The sequence below is a fragment of the Thecamonas trahens genome (genome assembly GCF_000142905.1).
Source record: "Thecamonas trahens ATCC 50062 unplaced genomic scaffold supercont1.1, whole genome shotgun sequence".
Lineage (NCBI taxonomy): Eukaryota > Apusomonadida > Apusomonadidae > Thecamonas > Thecamonas trahens.
The window spans coordinates 352,904-370,524 of record NW_013657679.1 but is presented as its reverse complement, the minus strand read 5'-3'; the positions used below and the strand labels follow the sequence as shown (position 1 = coordinate 370,524).

The 17,621-nt window shown below is 63.6% G+C and overlaps 9 protein-coding genes across 10 annotated transcripts; 4 read left to right on the top strand and 5 right to left on the bottom strand.

The window, feature by feature from the left end:
* Nucleotides 1-64: 64 nt before the first annotated feature.
* Nucleotides 65-1,629, top strand: AMSG_00164 (uncharacterized protein; the record flags this gene model as incomplete). The annotated part of the gene is made up of 2 exons (XM_013907572.1): nt 65-1,585; nt 1,621-1,629. 2 exons carry the CDS (start codon nt 65-67, stop codon nt 1,627-1,629), a joined length of 1,530 nt encoding a protein of 509 aa, XP_013763026.1.
* Nucleotides 1,630-1,671: 42 nt separating this feature from the next.
* AMSG_00163 lies at nt 1,672-4,034 on the bottom strand (the record flags this gene model as incomplete). Of its 2 annotated transcripts, XM_013907571.1 has the most annotated exons (2): nt 2,270-4,034; nt 1,672-1,891 (listed from the first exon to the last, which is right to left on the bottom strand). In XM_013907571.1, exons 1-2 carry the CDS (start codon nt 4,016-4,018, stop codon nt 1,688-1,690), a joined length of 1,953 nt encoding a protein of 650 aa, XP_013763025.1. In that variant the 5' UTR covers nt 4,019-4,034. The 2 variants fall into 2 exon arrangements, with proteins under 2 accessions (XP_013763025.1, XP_013763024.1); XM_013907570.1 differs by having other exon boundaries at nt 1,688-4,034.
* A 390-nt stretch (nt 4,035-4,424) lies between these two features.
* AMSG_00162 (uncharacterized protein) lies at nt 4,425-5,225 on the top strand (the record flags this gene model as incomplete). Its single annotated transcript, XM_013907569.1, has 1 exon — nt 4,425-5,225. The coding sequence occupies one exon, from the start codon at nt 4,425-4,427 to the stop codon at nt 5,223-5,225; it is 801 nt and encodes a 266-aa protein (XP_013763023.1).
* On the bottom strand, nt 5,196-5,998 carry AMSG_00161 (pyrazinamidase/nicotinamidase). The gene is made up of 2 exons (XM_013907568.1): nt 5,892-5,998; nt 5,196-5,808 (listed from the first exon to the last, which is right to left on the bottom strand). The coding sequence occupies exons 1-2, from the start codon at nt 5,964-5,966 to the stop codon at nt 5,245-5,247; spliced, it is 639 nt and encodes a 212-aa protein (XP_013763022.1). The 5' UTR covers nt 5,967-5,998; the 3' UTR covers nt 5,196-5,244.
* A 471-nt stretch (nt 5,999-6,469) lies between these two features.
* AMSG_00160 (uncharacterized protein) lies at nt 6,470-8,630 on the top strand. Its single transcript, XM_013907567.1, has one exon. The coding sequence runs from the start codon at nt 6,554-6,556 to the stop codon at nt 8,609-8,611; it is 2,058 nt and encodes a 685-aa protein (XP_013763021.1). The 5' UTR covers nt 6,470-6,553; the 3' UTR covers nt 8,612-8,630.
* A 124-nt stretch (nt 8,631-8,754) lies between these two features.
* On the bottom strand, nt 8,755-9,572 carry AMSG_00159 (uncharacterized protein; the record flags this gene model as incomplete). Its single annotated transcript, XM_013907566.1, has 2 exons — nt 8,755-8,774; nt 8,831-9,572. The coding sequence occupies 2 exons, from the start codon at nt 9,570-9,572 to the stop codon at nt 8,755-8,757; spliced, it is 762 nt and encodes a 253-aa protein (XP_013763020.1).
* A 446-nt stretch (nt 9,573-10,018) lies between these two features.
* AMSG_00158 (uncharacterized protein) lies at nt 10,019-13,131 on the bottom strand (the record flags this gene model as incomplete). Its single annotated transcript, XM_013907565.1, has 2 exons — nt 10,019-10,935; nt 11,322-13,131. 2 exons carry the CDS (start codon nt 13,129-13,131, stop codon nt 10,019-10,021), a joined length of 2,727 nt encoding a protein of 908 aa, XP_013763019.1.
* Nucleotides 13,132-13,922: 791 nt separating this feature from the next.
* AMSG_00157 (uncharacterized protein) lies at nt 13,923-15,498 on the top strand. The gene has a single exon (XM_013907564.1). It carries the CDS (start codon nt 14,203-14,205, stop codon nt 15,463-15,465), a length of 1,263 nt encoding a protein of 420 aa, XP_013763018.1. The 5' UTR covers nt 13,923-14,202; the 3' UTR covers nt 15,466-15,498.
* AMSG_00156 (uncharacterized protein) lies at nt 15,443-17,396 on the bottom strand (the record flags this gene model as incomplete). The annotated part of the gene is made up of 1 exon (XM_013907563.1): nt 15,443-17,396. The coding sequence occupies one exon, from the start codon at nt 17,394-17,396 to the stop codon at nt 15,492-15,494; it is 1,905 nt and encodes a 634-aa protein (XP_013763017.1). The 3' UTR covers nt 15,443-15,491.
* Between the last annotated feature and the right edge of the window lie 225 nt (nt 17,397-17,621).

Sequence of the window (17,621 nt, the reverse complement as noted above, 5' to 3'; positions counted from 1 at the left end):
GGGGGGGGGGAGGGGGGACTGACTAACTGTGGAGAGGTGGGAATGGTGGGGATAGGGTGGGAGAATGTCTGTTGAGGAGACTGGACCTGTATGGCGGAGGTCAGAGGTCGAGGCGTTGTATGAGGCTGTGGTGGTGGAGAAGGTCTCCAATCCGAGGTTGCTGGCCACGCGATTCCCACGGCATACAAAGGACAACATCAAGGCTATGCTGACCAGGCACGCGCCCGTGCTGGAGATGGATGCCCGGTTCTCATCGTCGGCTATGCTGCTAGCTGTGGTGGAAGAGGTTCAGGGCATGCAGCCGTCAAGCCCACCATCGAGCAAGAAGCGCGCCTCCGAGTCCGAGTCTGATACCGATGACTTTCGTCCAAGCAAGCGCAAGCGGTCGCTAATGGCCGGTCGACGTCCGCAGGCTGCCGCTCTCGCCAGCGCAAAGATTGCCACCCACAGTGCAGCATGCTTTGTGGGTGACGTCGGCATCGTCAACATGTCGTCGCAGGGCTTGACCGTCGAGACGGAGGAGGCCCAGCTTGGACGGGCGGAGCAGATCCAGGCCGCGCTGAGCGTCCTGGACACGTATCGCGAGGACGAACCGTGTGCAGCCATGATTAGCACCATGCTCGCCAGTCTGGCGGTATCCAAGAAGCTCCGCAACTGGACCAACTATGAGTTTCTGTACGCCGCCGTCGACGAGCCGTTTTTCGCCGATAACCCGTTCGAGGCTGCGCTCGCCGAGCTCAATGTCCACCCGCCGAGCAAAGACGAGCCGCTCCGTCTCACTCGGCCCGAGTGGCGGTATTTGAGGTCACTCATGCCGCGGCCACGGCGGTTTTCGGCCGCGTTCGTCCGTGACCAGCGGGCAGCGCTCAAAGCTGCGCGGCGTGCGGCGCGCCTCGCCCCAGATGCCATCAGCGTCGGCGCATCGGTGCGGGCGTTGCACCCAGCGTCTGGCCTCGCCCACTCTGGGCGGGTTCTCGCGCGCGCCAAGGCTCGCCTTTGGGTCCAGTTCGACCGCGTCGAGCTCGGGACTGTCATGGTCCACGACACAGAGGTGGCCCACAAGGTGACCAGCGCGACGACGGCATCCGAGGCCAATGAGGCCAACGCCACGCCGCTATCGTCAGTCCGCAAGGCCCGGTCACGGTCGCGGTCGGAGTCTTGGCCAGCGACGCCGACCGGCCGCACCGTCAAAAAGCGGCTTAACATGGATAGCGAGGCGTCGGTCGCGCTGGCGCCGGTCCTGCCGGCTGTCGCTGCCGCCGCCGCCGCCATCCGCGAATGGGCGTCTGACCGCCCTGCGTCGTGGCCCAAACTCGAGACGGCGTTGACGGGTCTGGCGAACGTTGTTGCCGCTGTTGCCGCCAGCTCCAGCATCCGGGCCGACGCCGTATCGTCCGAGCTGGCGACTGCGGTCGCCGAGCTTGACGCCGCCGCTGCCGCCGTCCCGCTGGAGGGAGTTGCTGCCCACGCCATCGAGCAGAATGCTGATATTTCCGACCGCGGCCTGGCCGCCGCTGTCTCCGCGCTTCGCCTTTGCAGCTTGCTTCGGCTGCAGCGGCCGCAAGTGGCCAAGGTCTTGCGGCTTGTCGCTGACGCGCACCCCTGGCGCCATGACATGAGTGTCTGTAACCGAGAGATCGACAGCCTTGCTGCTGCCTTCACATGAAAGCAAAAGCCTTGTGAGTGTTTACAGTTCATCGTGATCAACCGGGCTGCTGTGCTCGCGCATGAACTCAAGAAGCGCATCCTCGGTCCGAGACGCCTCGTACTTGATCGACGAGCTGGCGTCGGTAAAGTGCAGGAGGGTCGGGTAGGCGTTAGCGCTGTGACGGGCGCACAGATCTCCGTCGATAGTACAGTCGACAGCGGCCAGCGAGCCGAGGCCCTCAGCCTTGACGGTGGCGGCCGCAGCCTTGTAAGGCTCCTTCATCGCCTTGCAGTGGCCGCACCACGGTGCGTAGAACATGACGAGCGTGCCGGCGGACTCTGAGTCCACAAACGGCGCAAAGGTGTCGCTACGGAGCATGATCACCTCGCCGTCGCCATCCTCGGTGAAAGGAGTGCGGGTCGGCGGCGGCGGCGGTGGCGGCGGCGGCTGGGGGTCGCGCATAAAGGCAACAAGACCCTCCTCGGTCCGCGGACCCGAGAACGCCATCTGCTCTCCGTCTGCAAAGTAAACCACTGTCGGGTAGCCCTTGACATCGTGCTTGCCACAGAGAGCACGATCGATGGTGCAGTCGACGGCAGCCAGCGAGCCGAGGCCCTCAGCCTTGACGGTGGCGGCCGCAGCCTTGTAAGGCTCCTTCATCGCCTTGCAGTGGCCGCACCACGGTGCGTAGAACATGACGAGCGTGCCGTCCGAGCCGTCGAGGTGATCGTCAAAGGTCTCAGGCGTGAGCATGGTGACGTCGCCGTCACCGTCTTCGGTGAAAGGAGTGCGGGTCGGCGGCGGCGGCGGTGGCGGCGGCGGTTGGGGGTCGCGCATAAAGGCAACAAGACCTTCCTCCGACCGGACGCCGGCAAACGTAATCTGCTCATCGTCGGCGCCAAAGTAAACCACTGTCGGGTAGCCCTTGACATCGTGCTTGCCACAGAGAGCACGATCGATGGTGCAGTCGACGGCAGCCAGCGAGCCGAGGCCCTCAGCCTTGACGGTGGCGGCCGCAGCCTTGTAAGGCTCCTTCATCGTCTTGCAGTGGCCGCACCACGGTGCGTAGAACATGACGAGCGTGCCGTCCGAGCCGTCGAGGTGATCGTCAAAGGTCTCAGGCGTGAGCATGGTGACGTCACCATCGCCATCTTCGGTGAAAGGAGTGCGGGTCGGCGGCGGCGGCGGTGGCGGCGGCGGCTGGGGGTCGCGCATAAAGGCAACAAGACCCTCCTCCGACCGGACGCCGGCAAACGTAATCTGCTCGTCGTCATCGCCAAAGTAGATGAGTGTCGGGTAGCCCTTGATGTTGAACTCGTTGCAAAGACTGTTGTCGACGGTGCAGTCGACGGCGGCCAGCGAGCCGAGGCCCTCGGCCTTGACGGTGGCAGCCGCAGCCTTGTACGGCTCCTTCATCGCCTTGCAGTGGCCACACCACGGAGCAAAGAACATGACCAGCGTGCCATCAAAGCCATCGAGATGGTCGTCAAAGGTCTCGGGCGAGAGCATGGCGACGTCACCATCGCCATCTTCTGTGAACGGAGCACGGGCAGGCGGCGGCGGCGGCGGCGGTGGGGCCTGCGGATCGGCGACCCACTCAAGGAAGGCAGCCTTGGTCCGAGCACCCTTGTAGCGAAAACGCTCGATGTTGCCGTCAAAGAGGACAAAAGTGGGAAAGGCGGCCACGTCGAGCATCTTGCCGATGGCGCCATTCTCGGGAAGCGAGAGGTCGACAGCGGCAAAGAGCGGGAGGCTGTCATCGTCCAGAGCAGCAGAAGCAGCGTCCATAAAGTGCGGGATGGTGTTCTTGCAGTGGCCGCACGACGGCGAGTAGAGCATGACAAAGGTCGAGGGCGAGGAAAGGAGGACGGAGGAGTAGTTTGAGGTGGCGAGGATGACGACATCGCCGTTGCCATCCGCGGTCAGTGGAGTCGGCTGCGGCGGCGGCGGCGGAGCCACAGGGTTCTCCATGTACGCCAGTAGACCAGCAGCCGAGCGCGGGCCAGAGTAAGGCCACTTCAGCTCGCCATCAGCAAAGTAAAGGACGGTGGGGAAGGACTTGATCGAGTAGGCAGCAATGACATCCCGATGTTCATCACCGTTGACTGCGGCAAAGGCACCAAGACCAGCATCAGCCACATCACCAGCAGCTTGGATAAAGGCCGGTTTGAAGGCAGTACAGTGCGAGCACCAGGGCGCATAGATCATGACCATAGCAGCAGGCACGGTGCTCACAAAATTGTCAACCTCCTTGGCAGAGGTAAGGACACGGACAGGGCCGTCTTGAGGAAAGATAGACGCTCCGGCAACAGTGCTGCTGAGCACCGCTACCACAGTAGCAACCACAAAGACCACAGTTTGGACCTGCATTGCAATGGGGGGGGGGAACAGCCTCGTCTGTCGGTACTGCCGGGCAATGCCGAGAGGCAGCACATCAGATAGCCGATAAAGACAAGTCTGCAGGCGCTATCGGATCAGCGCCATCTTCATCACAGGTATTGTGGTAGTGGGTATCGCCATCGCCTTCGTCATAATCTTTGCCATTGGTCACCGCAACACAGGCGGTTTCAACCTGGCGTACAGAGCCAAGGCGCCCGACTTTAAACTCGACGCCAATGCCGATCCCGATCCAGTGGCCGCCAGCGAGGGAGTAGGGCAGCTAGTCTGGAACAACACCAGGCATGACCACCACCTGCCAAACCGGCCAACCGCCCAAAGTGGCAGGCACGCGACTCCAGCACACACAACGCTTTGGCCGCAATCACATACACGCAACATGGATGATCCCCGCCATACCACTACGCTGACGTCTCCAAACGCATCCCTGCCGAGTGATGCGATTGCTACACCTGCTAGCTTCTCAGTGGTGGCGAACGCCGAGAAGGCGGCGGCGTTTGCGGCAGCCGAACGCGAGCGGTTGATCGCGATCAAGGCTGCCGGCGCAGCAACGCGCGATCGGGTAGCGGTGGAGTACGCCCAGACGTGCAGAATCGGGCAGCAAATCAACCATGTGCTCGCCCGTGTCTTTACTGCCCGTGCTGACGAGTGGAGCGCACGGTGCGCAGCCGCAGTTGATGCCCAGCGGCTGGTGGCAGTTGCCAAAAGGGGATCACGCATCCAGGAAAAAGCCGTCAAACTTGAAGCTGAGCGTGCGGGGTGGTGTGGCAAAGAGACATGGATCAAGGATCAGATCGAGCAACACAAGAGGGCGTGCGCGTCTCGGGTGGCCAAGCTTCCGCAGCTGGATCTGGTTGCAGAGGCACTAGCTGGAGCTGAGAAGGCAGAAGCCGCGCTGCAGCAGGCGACAATCGCGGTTAAGCGCGAGAGGGCGTGCCTGACCCGGGCGCTGCGGGCGTGCGAGGCTGCCGAGGCTGCCGTGAAGGCGATGGAGGAGAAGCTGGCGGCGTGCAAGCAGCGGGAGTTTGACTCGCGGATGGTGGTGGCGGATGCAGATCGGGTGACACTTGGGGCGCTCGAGCGGCAGGTTACGGGTGTCGAGGCCGAGCTGGCCGAGCTGGAGAAGCACAACAGCGAGCTGGAAGCCGAGTGCGCCGAGCTGGAGGCGTTTACCGGATGAGAGAGTCACACAGCGAGAATCAGAAATCATCGAGCTCGTCCGACGCCAGCAGAGTAACACCCTTTTCTGCCCAAGCCGCCTTGGCCTTATCGCAGCCGGCTGGATCGATGCCACGGCAGGCGTCGTCGAGGACGGTGACAGCAAAGCCCGAGTCGACGGCGTCGATGACAGTGAACGAAACACAGTAGTCGGTAGCGAGGCCGCATATGTAGAGATGGGTGATGTTGGCGGCCTTGAGAACAGCCTCGAGTTCAGTCTTGTTGACGCGATCGTTGTCCTGGAAACCCGAGTACGAGTCGTGCTCGACGTGTGTTCCCTTCTGGACGACCGGATCGAGATCGGAGCGGACGAGATCGGCATGGAGGCGAGCGCCGTCCGAGCCCTGGACACAGTGATCGGGCCACATGACCTGGTTCTGGCCATTGATAGAGCGAGTAGAGAAGAGCTCTGCGCCATCGTTGTTGGAGGCGAACGAGACATGGTTCGGCGGATGCCAGTCCTGGGTAAAGACAACAAGATCAAAGGCATGGCTCTTACGAACCTTATTGATCACCGGCACAACGTCTTGTCCTCCAGGCACAGCCTGCCGGCAATCTCGCACGGGACGAGCTTGTGAGTGATGCGGAAAGTGATGCCAATGGAAGGTGATGACGACATGAGGCGTACCAGCGACCCACCGTCCATAAAGTCGTATTGGACGTCGACCACCAAGAGGGCTCGGCGGATAGGTGCCTCGGACATGATGTTAAGTGTGTGAGACGTGTGTGTTCGCGGGAGTAGTTGTTGGCTGTGGCTGTGGGCAGGTGACAGTATGAACGAAGTAGGGAAGAGGTGGTGCGGGGTCGGTGTGGGGAGTGGGTTGGTGGGTGGGGGTGAAAGAATAAAAATGGTTACAGCGAAAGCTCATTATGGTGGCCATGCATGCACAGCTGATCTATTGGAAGCATGTGAATGACTGGAAGAGCAGCACATCAAGTGCGGTGTGTATGTTGTAGGTGTGTAGCTGCGTAGGCGTGTATGGTGTCTGGGTAGTGGATTTGTGGAGCGTAGTGGCAAAGATTGTCGAGTTGGTTGCTGTCCCGGTGATTCGTCGTTGTGCGGAGTGTGTGGTGGTGTGGTGGTGACTGTTCCTTTTTCCCACCCCCCCCCCCCCACCCCACCACACCAATCATGGCTCGACGCGACGCGTTCGACGCGCCCCGAACAATCATGGCAGACGCGGGCGGGGTGGAGTGGGACACATTCGACGCAGCACGGACGGGGGGCACAGGCAAAGGGGAGGAGCCGACAAGTAGCAAGGCTAGAGAGCGTGTGGATTACAGAAGAGCATGGGTAAGGCGCTGAGCCGAAAGAGCCCACCGGAGGAGAACCCCGGAGCCAACAAGTGCGGCAATCGCGAGGGAGGGCGAGGGCGGAGTCGGTCACGCGGCGGCAAGTCGCTTCCGTCGGACTTGCTCTACCCACACGGCAAGCTCTACACCGAGCCATGCTCATGGGAAAGGAAAAAGCTGAAGCGAATGGTCAACGGCAAGCTCCTGGCACCGTTTCATGTCGGTGCTGATGACGAGGCGCCTGGCTTGGAAGAGTGTCCCATCTGCTTCCTCTACTACCCAGGCGGGCTCAACCGGGCCACGTGCTGCGGCAAGCCACTCTGTTCCGAATGCTTCGTCTTTCTCGCCCCGCCGGTTCCGGGCGCGCGATGCCCGTTCTGCATGCGCGGCGGGTTTTCTGTCGAGTTTCGCGGGCCCAAGACAGCCAAGGAGCTCGCAGACGAGGCAGCCGAGGAGGCCCGGGTCGAAGAGCTGCAGCTCCAGGCGCGGATCAACCAAGCCAAGGAGGATGAAGAGCGGCGGAAGCGGCGGCTGTCGATGCCGCCGGGCAAGCACGGAAGCGGCGGGCCCGACGGCGGGGACAGCAACGTAGCTGGCTCACCCGAGTCGCTTGCGCCGCTGCCGACGCTGCGGCCGGAGGATTACCGGCCGCCGGTGATGTCGTCATCATCGTCGCGGTCGCGATCGCGGACCGAGTCTCGCGGCGAGTCGCGGTCGCGGAGCCGGCGGCGCGGCAACGGTCAGCGGTCGCGGGCGCCGTCGACGCCGGCCAACGGGCCGCCACCCGGGTTCATGCCGTCGTCAGCGCCGACGCGGTCATACGCCGGCGAGCGGGTCTCGTCGCTGGTCGACGCCAACTCGCCCGGAGCGATGGTCGACTGGCAGCGGTTGCGCCACGAGCGCGGGGTCGATCTCGAGGAGCTCATGATCATGGAAGCAATTCGGCTCTCGCTGGCAGAGCAGGAGGCTGCCGAGGAGGGCGGCGCCGGGTCCGGAGGCGCTGACGCCTCGGCGCCGCCGTCGAGCCAGCTGCTGGAGACCCAGATGACGCCTGAGGAAATTGAGGAGATGCATATTCGGCGGCTGATCGAGGCCACACGGGTGTCGCCGTCGTCATCAGCGGCGGAGGCGCATGGCGGCGACGGCAGTGGCTCGGACAATGACGGCGATCTGCAGCCTGCGGTTCTTGAGTTTAGTGACGGTGTGGCGACAACGACGACGACGACGACGACGACCACCACCACCACGGCGGCTTCAGTCGGCGAAGTGGATGAGGGTGAGGCCGAGGAAGCTGTTGAGGGCGAGGGAGCGGTTGAGGCCGAGACTGAGGTTGAGGCTGAGGCTGAGGCCGAGGCTGAGGCTGAGGCTGAGGCTGAGGCCGAGGCTGAGGTTGAGGCTGAGGCTGAGGCTGAGGTTGAGGCTGAGGTTGAGGCTGAGGCTGAGGTTGAGGCTGAGGTTGAGGCTGAGGCTGAGGTTGAGGCTGAGGCTGAGGTTGAGGCTGAGGCTGAGGCTGAGGTTGAGGTTGAGGCTGAGGCCGAGGCCGAGTTTGAGGCTGAGGTTGAGGCTGAGGCCGAGGTTGAGGCTGAGGTTGAGGCTGAGGCCGAGGCCGCACCTGAGGCTGAGGCTGAGGCTGAGGCTGAGGTTGAGGCTGAGGCCGAGGTCGCACCTGAGGCTGAGGCTGAGGCTGAGACTGAGGTTGAGGCTGAGGCCGAGGCTGAGGCTGCGCTCGACGCCGCCGGTGTTGTCGCCGACGAGGTCGAGCCCTCCGCTTCAGCCGACGCACCCGAGGCCAACACCAACACTCCCACCGCTGATGCGGAGGCTATGGAGGCCGCCGCATCCGGTACTGTTCAAGATGCGGCTACAGAGTCCGAGGCTGAAGATTACGCACCCGACGGCACAATCGACGAGGCGGCCGAAGCCGATGTCGAAGCCGAAGTCGAAGCCGTTCTGCTCGAGCCTGCAGGCCTTTCGGAGACCATCAGCGCCGAGGCTGGAGTCGAGGCCACCGAAGTGGAAGTCGATGTGCAGGAGGACGTCATGGAGGAGGAATGAAAGCAAAGGCTGGCGTCGACGGTGCTGGTGCCGGTCGAGGTGCTGTAGCACCAGCCGCCCCGGCATTAGCACCAGGCTCGGCCGAGTTACCATCGTTGCCCTTGCGCTTTCGGTTGCGGTTGCGATTGCGGTTGCGGTTGCGGTTACGGTTTCTCTTCTTCGGCTTGCCTTCGGGAGGACCACCATTGGCAGCCGGCACCGAGCATTGGCCGGCCCCACCACTACCTCCAGTGGCAGTGGCAGGGGCAGAGCTGGCAGCACCGCCGGCGGCAGCGGCGGAAGCAGCGGCAGCGGCCTTGGCCTTCTTCTTGCGGTTGCGGTTGCGCTTCCGCGGCTTGCGCTTGCGCGCCGGCGGATCGCCGTCGGCCGGCGGTTGCGCAGCTCCACTCTGTGGCTGCATGTTGGACGGCGTGCCGGCATTGGCGCCAGCCTTGGTCTCTGCGTTTGTGTTCTTGTTCTTCTTGTTCTTCTTGTTCTTCTTGTTCTTCTTGTTCTTCCTGTTCTTCTTGTTCCGCTTCCGCTTCTGATGCGACATCGACGCTGAGCCGTCGCTGATCTCGGCGTCCTTGCGGGCACGAAGAAAGGCGATGAGCGGGGTGACTACCGGCTCATCCGCATTTGCACGCTTCTCACGGGCTCGTGCCAGGGCCTCTTCACAGGCAGCAGATCCCGCAGCAGCCCTCTGTGCGCGATCGGCCTTCATCTCCTCCCAGGCCTGATACAACGGATGCGCGGTAAGAGCAGGATCCAGCTGTTGCGGAGCATGATGCGGCAGCGTATGAGACGGAACATGAGGAAAGGGAGCATGTCGCAGAACAGGATGATATTGCTTTCCTGTGGCAGGATCAGCCAGACCAGTCGTCGGCGGAAAGACAGCCGCAAACGCAGCCAGTGCCGACTTGCTAGCAAAGGCCAGGACAGCGTAGGCGCCACGAACCATGGGTGCAGCCACAGTGTCCATGTTGTGTGGGCCAAGTCTGGAGGGGGAGGAGGAGGAGGGGGGGGGGGAGGGTGAGTCGGGGACGAGGGCGGGAGAGGGAGAGAGGGAGAGAGGGAGACAGGGAGGCCGTACTCGACGGTGTGGCGGTGGAAGGCGACCATGGTCATGCTTGCCCGCCATGGTGATACAAGAGACTCAAAGCCCTGGGTGCCAAGTGAGGGCGGGAGGTTGTGCACCACGCATTTGGGCATGGGCAGAGCAGGGCAGGGTGGTGGTGGTGGTGGTGGTGGTGGTGGTGGGAGGGGGAGGGGGGGGAAGAGGAGTGAGAGGAGAAGCAGGTCAGAGGGTGGGCAAGAGATAGGCGGGGGGGGGGACAGGCAGGTTGGGTTGGAGACGGGTTTGAGGTCGATAAAGGGCAAGTCGAGTTACAGCGGAGCAGCTGGATAATAGGGATGAGCAAACTTGGATCAACCGTAGATAGCCTGAGACGGTGGCGGGGGACCGTTGTCGTCATTGTCGTTGTCGTCGTCGTCGTCGTTGGCGTCGGTGTTGGTGCTTGTGACGCCTGCTGCAGGGTTGGCAGCGGAGCGGCGGCGGGCAACCTCGTTGGCGGTCGCCGCCGAGTACGAGGTCATGGTGGCGCCAATGGCCTGGGTGACGCCAACCAGCAGGTCAACGCCGGAGCGAACTCCCGGAACGGCCATGGCCGTCTGGCCGACGGCAGAGGCGGCGCCGACGGTGACATCGGCGGCCTTGGAGACGGTCGACGAGACGCCGAGCTTCGAGTCGACAGCCTTAGCGGCAGCCGACGCGGTTTGGGTGGCAGCGCCGACGGTTGACGAGATGCCGAGGGCCTTGTCGACCTTGGCCACCTTTTCCTTGGCCATCTCAACGCCGAGCTGCATCCGGAGGCCGAGGTTGAAGTGCTCCTCATCAAAGGCCCGTGCGCGGCCCAGGGTGTTGGCGCCGAGCATGTAGCCCGAGGCCGTAAGCTCGGCCATGATGGCAGTTTTCGACTTGGCCTCCTGCGCCACAGACGTGCCTGGCTGCGAGTCGCCGGCTGGCGGAGCCTCATCAGCCGGCGACGACGCATCCGTCGGCGGCGGATCGGCAGGCTCAGTCTCTGCCGGAGCAGCGTCGGGAAAGGCAGCCTGATAGGCAGTGACAGCAATGGCCGAGTCCCCGATGCGGGCGTTTGTGAGGAGGAGCGCTGTCTGCCAAGCCGAGGGCGCGGCAAAGACCACCACCGCGTGCTGAACGCCATCGCCACCATCCACCGGTTCGAGATGAAACTGATCCATGGCACCACAAAAGGCAAAGAAGTCACGGACTGCCTTTTCCGTCGCTCCCGCGGACACGTTGCCCACATACACCGCACGGCTGGCTGCAGCCGGAGAGAGAGTCTGTGTGCCCAGACGGAGATAGGCTGTGTGAGTCGTTGTCGCTTGTGGGGGAGGGAGGGAGGGGGGAAGGGGATGGGGCGGTGGTGGTGGTTGGGAAGGTGTGTGCATACCACCGGAGCTATTGCTGCCATGGTTGACGAGGAGTGTGCGTGTATGTGTGTGGTGATGTGGGTATTTGTGGTGCGTGTGTGGTTTTGAGAGGGGAAGGGGGAGGGGAAGGGGGAAAGGGGGTGGGTTCTTTTTGGCGAACGGAACGGATGCTGGCATGGTACAGACAGCGTCTCGGGCGCGTCTCGGGCGTGTCGTCGGGGGGGGGGGGGGGGGGGGGTTTAAGAAGAAAACGGCCAGAGAGGATTATGCTCATTACTGCGATCTTCAGTGATCGAGATCGATCGCGGCCGGAGCGCTGACGATGGGGTGCGCGGTGAGGCATGTTGACCCTGTCGACGAGCCTCGTACTCGGCAAAGGTGGTCGCTGGGCCGATGCGCGGCGATCGTCCAGTCGCCAGCCGGCCTGGATGCCGTGGAGGTGGCAGCTTGACGCCCAGGGCGGCTGCAATGTCGCGGTAGACAGGGACTGCCGGTGCGGCACCGGCTCGACGGTGCTCATCGTCGTCAAGTTGGGCTGCTGCCCGATGCGCGGCCTCCTCAGGCACCGTCAGGATTCGGTCCGCCTCCTGGAGTCGCTTGAGCACCGCCGAAACCGATGTCGCCTTGGGAACGTCAAAGCGGCTGCTACTACCGCTGGCAAGCCCGCTTTGTCCCGGTGTCGCTACCTCGAACGACATCACCGCCGCAACCTGCGCGTTGGCCGCGGCGATCCGTGCCGCGGGCGTTCGATTCGGCGACGTTGCAGACTCTACCACCGCGGGAGTCGGCGACAACGACGACGCACTGCCGCGATGTAAGATTTCAGTTGCCGCCGTATCAGCGCGGGCTTGGGGCGGTGACACAGGGCGCGGCGTCGCTTCCTGATAAGGTGTCGACATCGCCGACGCGCTGCCGCGGTATACAACTGGAGCCTGACTCCCGGAGACCTCGTTCGCCGCGGCCTGACGCTGCGCCTCCACCGCCACTTCCGGCGGTGGAGCAATATCAAAGGAGACACTGTTGGCGGCATGCTCCAGCGACTGCTCATGCAAACGGTGAGGCACGTCGGCAACGTGGCGATGACCGGTAAATGGCTGCTCGGGGTGCGACGGGAGGCTCGAGGCTGGGCCTGGATGCAGGGCGGGACCCAAGACGGGTGCGGGCGCAGGCGTCAAAAGCTCGGCCTCGACATCACACATGATGCCCTCGTACTCGACAAGCTTGGATCGCATTTCGTCGTTGGCGATGACAGCGCGGGCGTACTTGCCGTCGACAGTGGCGTGCGATCGCTCGATGCCAGCCAGCTCGCCAGCCAGCTGCGTAGCATGCGACTGAAGTGCTGTCAGCTGGTCGACTTGATCGGCGCACGTCTTTTCTAGTGTGGCAATGTAGCGCTCGGCATCAGCAAGTCGCGAGGCGGTGACCTCGCGCTCGTTACTGGCTCGCGACAGCGCCGCCCGCAGCTCGTCCATCTCGGCCTCGTAGTGTGCGGCAGCGATCGAGTCCTGGCGTGCCGCGCCACGTTGGGCCTTGTCCTGCTGCGCATCCAGCTCGTCCTCCATCTGCCGCAGTGCATCCGCCGACTCGTCCTCTAGCCGTGACAGCGCCAGCTCCAGTTGCGCCACACGGCGTGCACCGGTCTTGAGCAGTGCCCGCACCAGATCAGGAGTCACAGCATCGACGACTGTGCACTTTTCCCGCTCGCGCAGAGCCTTGCCAGAAGTCAAGTGCGCGTGCGCAGTTGTGTGCTTTCCCGGCAGTGCGTGGAGGAGGCGTTGGAGGACCGCAGCCTCGGCGCGCGAGTAGGCATCGGGAGTCAAGACCGCGCGCCAGTCATCAAGGGCCGCAGCAGTGCGGGACACCTCGGCACGCAGAGCTTCATCTGCATCCAGCAGCGGATCGAGCATGGCTCGAATTTCCCGAGTCAGATCAAACAGCAGCCGCTTGGCCCGGCTCGCTGGCCCGGCCAGTGCTGCCGCCTTGGCCTCGGCTCTCCGGCAGCTACGGACAACTTGGCGGAGCGAGGCTTGTGGCAGAGCCCGAAATGAGATGCCTGACGACATCGCATTGACATGGGGCACCAGCATAGCAGCAGCATCAGCAGCCTCCACCTCTGATGGCGGTGGGGGTGCGGTGGACCGTCCCACCCGTCCATGCCTCGACCCATGCCTTGGCCCTGACCCTGGCGCTGGCGTCCTTTGCTGCCGCCTCGCCTCCCTCCTCGACGCGCCCACCACCACTGCTTGCATAGGCCGCGCACGACGTGGCGAGCCATGCAGACTCCGTGCCAACGACATAATATCTTTGCCTTGCCTTCTTCCGCCCCTTTGCCCCGGCACTCGTCCACCGACTGCGTCGAGTGTGGCCAGCTGGCTAGCCCCCACCCCCACCCACTCCTGCCTCGTCGTTGAGCAAAGCCTAGTCGGCTACCCTCCCTCCCTCTCTCTTTCCCCACGCATCACACTCACACTCGCCACAGCTCCTCGATCATCCTCCACTCCCCATCGACTTCCCATCGAGTCTCCATTCTTGTATGTAATCAACTCTTTCCCATCAGATTAACCGCTTATCGTCTCGGAATATCCCCTTGCTCATCTCTCGTACCCCCCTCTTCTCCTTGCTCCTCTGCTGGCTCGTCGCCTGCATTGGCGACCGTTGGACGGCCGAGTCACTCCCGGTCACAGCTCCGAACCGTCTCACAGATGAAGACGGCCAGGTACCAGCTACTCACCACCTCAACGACGGTCTGTACACGCACTTTTCTCAGTTCCACCCTCACTTGTTGCCAACTCATGGCGGTGTCTTTGGACGGCGTATCTACAGACGCTCCCGAGTACACCTACTCGGGTGAGTACTCGGTGGTGGACTCGGAGTCGGCGGGGGACTCGGGCTCGGAGACGCCGGTTGGACCTGATGTTGCTGATGGCGATGATAGTCATGGTAATGATGATGACCTTGGTGTTGCAGAGGCAATTCTCGAAGAGCCACACACTCCAGAGCCGAGGTCGCAGCGTTTGGAGAAGCCGGCGGCAGGACGGGCGGCGCCATCGCCTGCTACCCCGGTTCGAGCGAGTCCTAAGCGCCAGCGACGCGGGCGTCCGAGGCCTTCCAACGTTGTGAAGCGATCGCCGGCAAGGAAGCGCGGTTTGCCACGTCCGATGACTGCCGGTAGCGGGCGCAAGAGGACCGGGCGATCGCCGCGAAACTCGCCAGATACAAGCTGGAATCGATCGACAGTTGTTCGGCCGCAGACAGCAAGCGCGCGTGGCTCGCCACTCCTTCGCCGTCGTGGGCCTGGGCTCGCCTCGCCTCCTTCCCGCTCCGGTATCTTGCTCGGCCACGAGGACTTGCTGGCACAGGTGGAGGCTATCCGCATTCCGAGCCATGCCCGCAAGCGTGAGGTTCCGGGCCTACTGGTCCAGCTCGGCTCACTCCGCGAGCTTTGCCTGCTGGCCTGCGAGCGGCTGCGAACAGCATACACTACAGCATCGACTGCAAAGTCTGACGCTGACAAGCTGCGGACGGCTTCGGAGCGTGCCAACGCTCGTGCCGACGCAGCGGCAGCCGACGTGTCGGCATCCCAAGCTGCTGCTAAGGCCCAGCAAGCGAGACTCAAGAGCGAACTTGCCGCGCTCACCGCTGACGCGGCTAGTCGTGAGAGTGAGTTGAGCACGGAGCTTGAGCGGGTGCGCGCTGAGCTCAAGCAAGCGCTCACGACCATCAAGCGCAAAGACACCCTCATTGCCAATCGCGATGCGGCGCTGGCAGAGAGCCAGGGCAAGCTCGAGGTGTCCAGCAACAAGTTGGCATCGTGTCAAGCTGCGCTGCAACGGGCGCGCATTGACGCTGCCGAGGCTTCGCGAGCCGCGGTTCAGGCCAAGGTCGCGGCCGACCAGGCCAAGTCGGAGGCATCCAGCGTCCAACGGACGCGCGAGATGGAGGCAGCTGAAGAAGAAGCCGCGCACGTCACCGAGCTCAAGCTCAATCTTCGACGCAAGACCAGGCATCTGGCTGAGGTCAAGGCCGCGCTGGCCCAGGTGCAGGCGCAAAACGAGGCGCTTGAGGCCAAGGCGGAGAAGCGGGCCAAGCTCCGCAGCGCGGTCCAGGCCGCGCGCGAGAGCGAGGCCCGGATCAACGACCACGCCGCGGCCCAGAAGCTGCGCATCGACCAGCTCACCCACGAGCTGCAGGCGACCCAGATGGAACTCGGCACTGTCCACGCCAAGTATGCCAAGCTGCAGCGGAGCCATGCCAAGCTCAAGAAGCGACTTGATTCTGGCTCATCACCGTCACCCAAAAAGCGGCGCAGCAAGCGTCAGGCGGCGGCTTCGTCGTCATCGCTCCACGGCTCGCGCAACGCATCGCCCCAACTAGACGCCAGCCCAGAGCCGGTCGACATCCATGTCCAGCAGTATTATTGAATTCTGCCACAGCTTGTGGCACGCCATCACACCTCAGACGAGTCGTCAAAGGTAAAAACTTTGGCGTACTGGGCGACTTGACCCTTTCTGGGAGGCATGCCCGACGGCGAGGTGACCGAAGAGTCGTCCGATGAGGTTTGGAGCAGGCGGCGGCGGAGGGCACGCGGCTGCGGCGGGGGTACCAGCCGCCGCTTGCGGGTGGGCGCTGGGCGGACAAGCCGCGGCGCGACGATGGGGCGCGGTGCGGGATGTACTGGTTGGGCCGCCGGCGACGATGAAGTCTGCAGAGTTTGGGCCTCGATGACATCGGTCATGGGCACGAGCTGAAAAACAACAGTGCGGCAGTTGCGCCGGACGGTTGCTGCGAGCTCTGCCTCCGCCACAACCGCCGAGCTGAGCGAGCCCAGGAAGAGGCGGCAGACCTGATACAGCTTGCGGTAGCACTCCTTGAGCATCGGGTGTGACTTGCCGAGCAGGCTTTTGAGTTCGGCCAGAACTGCAGCCCGAAGCCGGGCCTTGTTGATGTCCGCTGGCCTGCGCTGATCGGGCATGGCCAGCGCAAGCGATGACTTCGAAGTCGCACGCTGCGCTGCTGACACCTGCTTGCGCGCCATAGAGCGGAAAGATGGTTGCCTGCGTGACGCAGGCTGCGCCGCAGTAGCTTGTGGGGTTCGGACCGGGACTCGCGGAGTCTCGGGCACGTCGCGCAGAAGCGAGCCACGCTCGTGAATAATGCCATCGCCCATGACTGCCGCGTAGGCGCCGGCTCGGGACGCTGCACTGCCGTAGTAGTGGACGCCGTGGAGTTGGCGGGCATCGCTGTGTGTACCCGGTGCTGGAGCCAATGCCGCCTCGACGGCTGCCCAGTGAGGTCGGCCAGTGTGGGCACTCTGCGCTCGGGCAAGCGCTGCGTAGTCAAAGCGCTCGTTGCCGGTCAGTGCTGGAAAGACCGAGGTTACGGCGCGCGAGCCGAGCAGGCCCGGATCCGGCAGAACCCGCCCCGACGGGGCAAAGCACGCCGCGACGGAGGCCGGCTGGTGCTTGGTCCGTGGTGTGAGAGGCGGAATCTGTAGCCGGTTTGGACGGGGCAGCGGTGGCGGCTCAGTCTCTTCGACTGCATCAGCAAGCAATGCAGCCAGTGCGCGATCTTCGGGCCAGAGCTCCGAGTCGGGGTCCGCGATTGGACTTGCCGCCGAGCACACAATCGGAGCCAGCGGCACAGGCAACCGGGCCAGTGCATGCGGTGAGACAAGACCAAAGAGTTGCAAAGAGCCTGGATGCGGAACTGCAGCGAAAAGCATGCCGCTGGTGGATCGGAGGACCAGTGTGGCCGCGTCGGCTGCTAGCACATCGACCAGCTGGGCCACATGCGGAAGAGTTGCGGACGACGGCATGACGTACGCCATCCGCCAGTGAAGGCCGGTGAAAAGCCACGGGACTGTAGCAGGGGCAGCAATTCTGTTGATAATGGTGAGACAAGAGTCCGAGCCGCGCGGAAGTCTAGCTCTCAGCGAGCTAGCATCTTCGGCAAAGGCCTCGACGCGGCAGGACGGCCACTTTCCGAGCTGTGGATGAAGGGCCAGCGAGCCGCGCCAGCACGACGGGTTGGCAACAAGAGCGGTGAGCTTGACTTGAGAGCCGAGGTGGCTCGCATCTGTTAGCAGCACCTGCCAAGCTGCAGCAATGGCGGCAACGTCGACGTCTGGAGGTGGCGCGGCAATGAGGATGTGAACGCGTAGCGCCGATCGCCATCGGGCAGACTCGGCGAGCTGAGCGGTAAGGCCGACCGCAAACGCATGCGTGGCTGGCGGTTGGGCCTTGGGCCCCGGCAGCGGCAGGCGAGCCTCCACTACCCACACTAGGTCGAGGACCTGTGGGTCATCAGCCGTCGCAGACTCGCCACCGAGAGTCTGCGCCAGCATCCGGAGCATGTCCAGGTGGGCATCGCAAGGCAAACGGGCGTCATGGCTTGGAGGAGCAAGCGGAGCAGAGTCAACTTTCCCAGTTTGTCCTGGATCTAACCATGTCAGCCGATGCGCGCTCTTCCTGGCGAGCATGAGCGAGGCCGGCGGTACAACGCGGGGCGAGCCGGGCTCGGTCCGCCAGCCGGCGAGCGCAGCCTCGCACACGACGTCCATCTCTTCCGAAGCCAAGAA

Bases quoted from the DNA above. Each gene is read 5' to 3' on its own strand.
- AMSG_00161 (XM_013907568.1), bottom strand. From the start codon at position 5,966: ATGTCCGAGGCACCTATCCGCCGAGCCCTCTTGGTGGTCGACGTCCAA. The intron at 5,809-5,891 runs GTACGCCTCATG...GATTGCCGGCAG, and splicing joins TTATGGACGGTGGGTCGCTG to GCTGTGCCTGGAGGACAAGA.
- AMSG_00160 (XM_013907567.1), top strand. From the start codon at position 6,554: ATGGGTAAGGCGCTGAGCCGAAAGAGCCCACCGGAGGAGAACCCCGGA.
- AMSG_00157 (XM_013907564.1), top strand. From the start codon at position 14,203: ATGACTGCCGGTAGCGGGCGCAAGAGGACCGGGCGATCGCCGCGAAAC.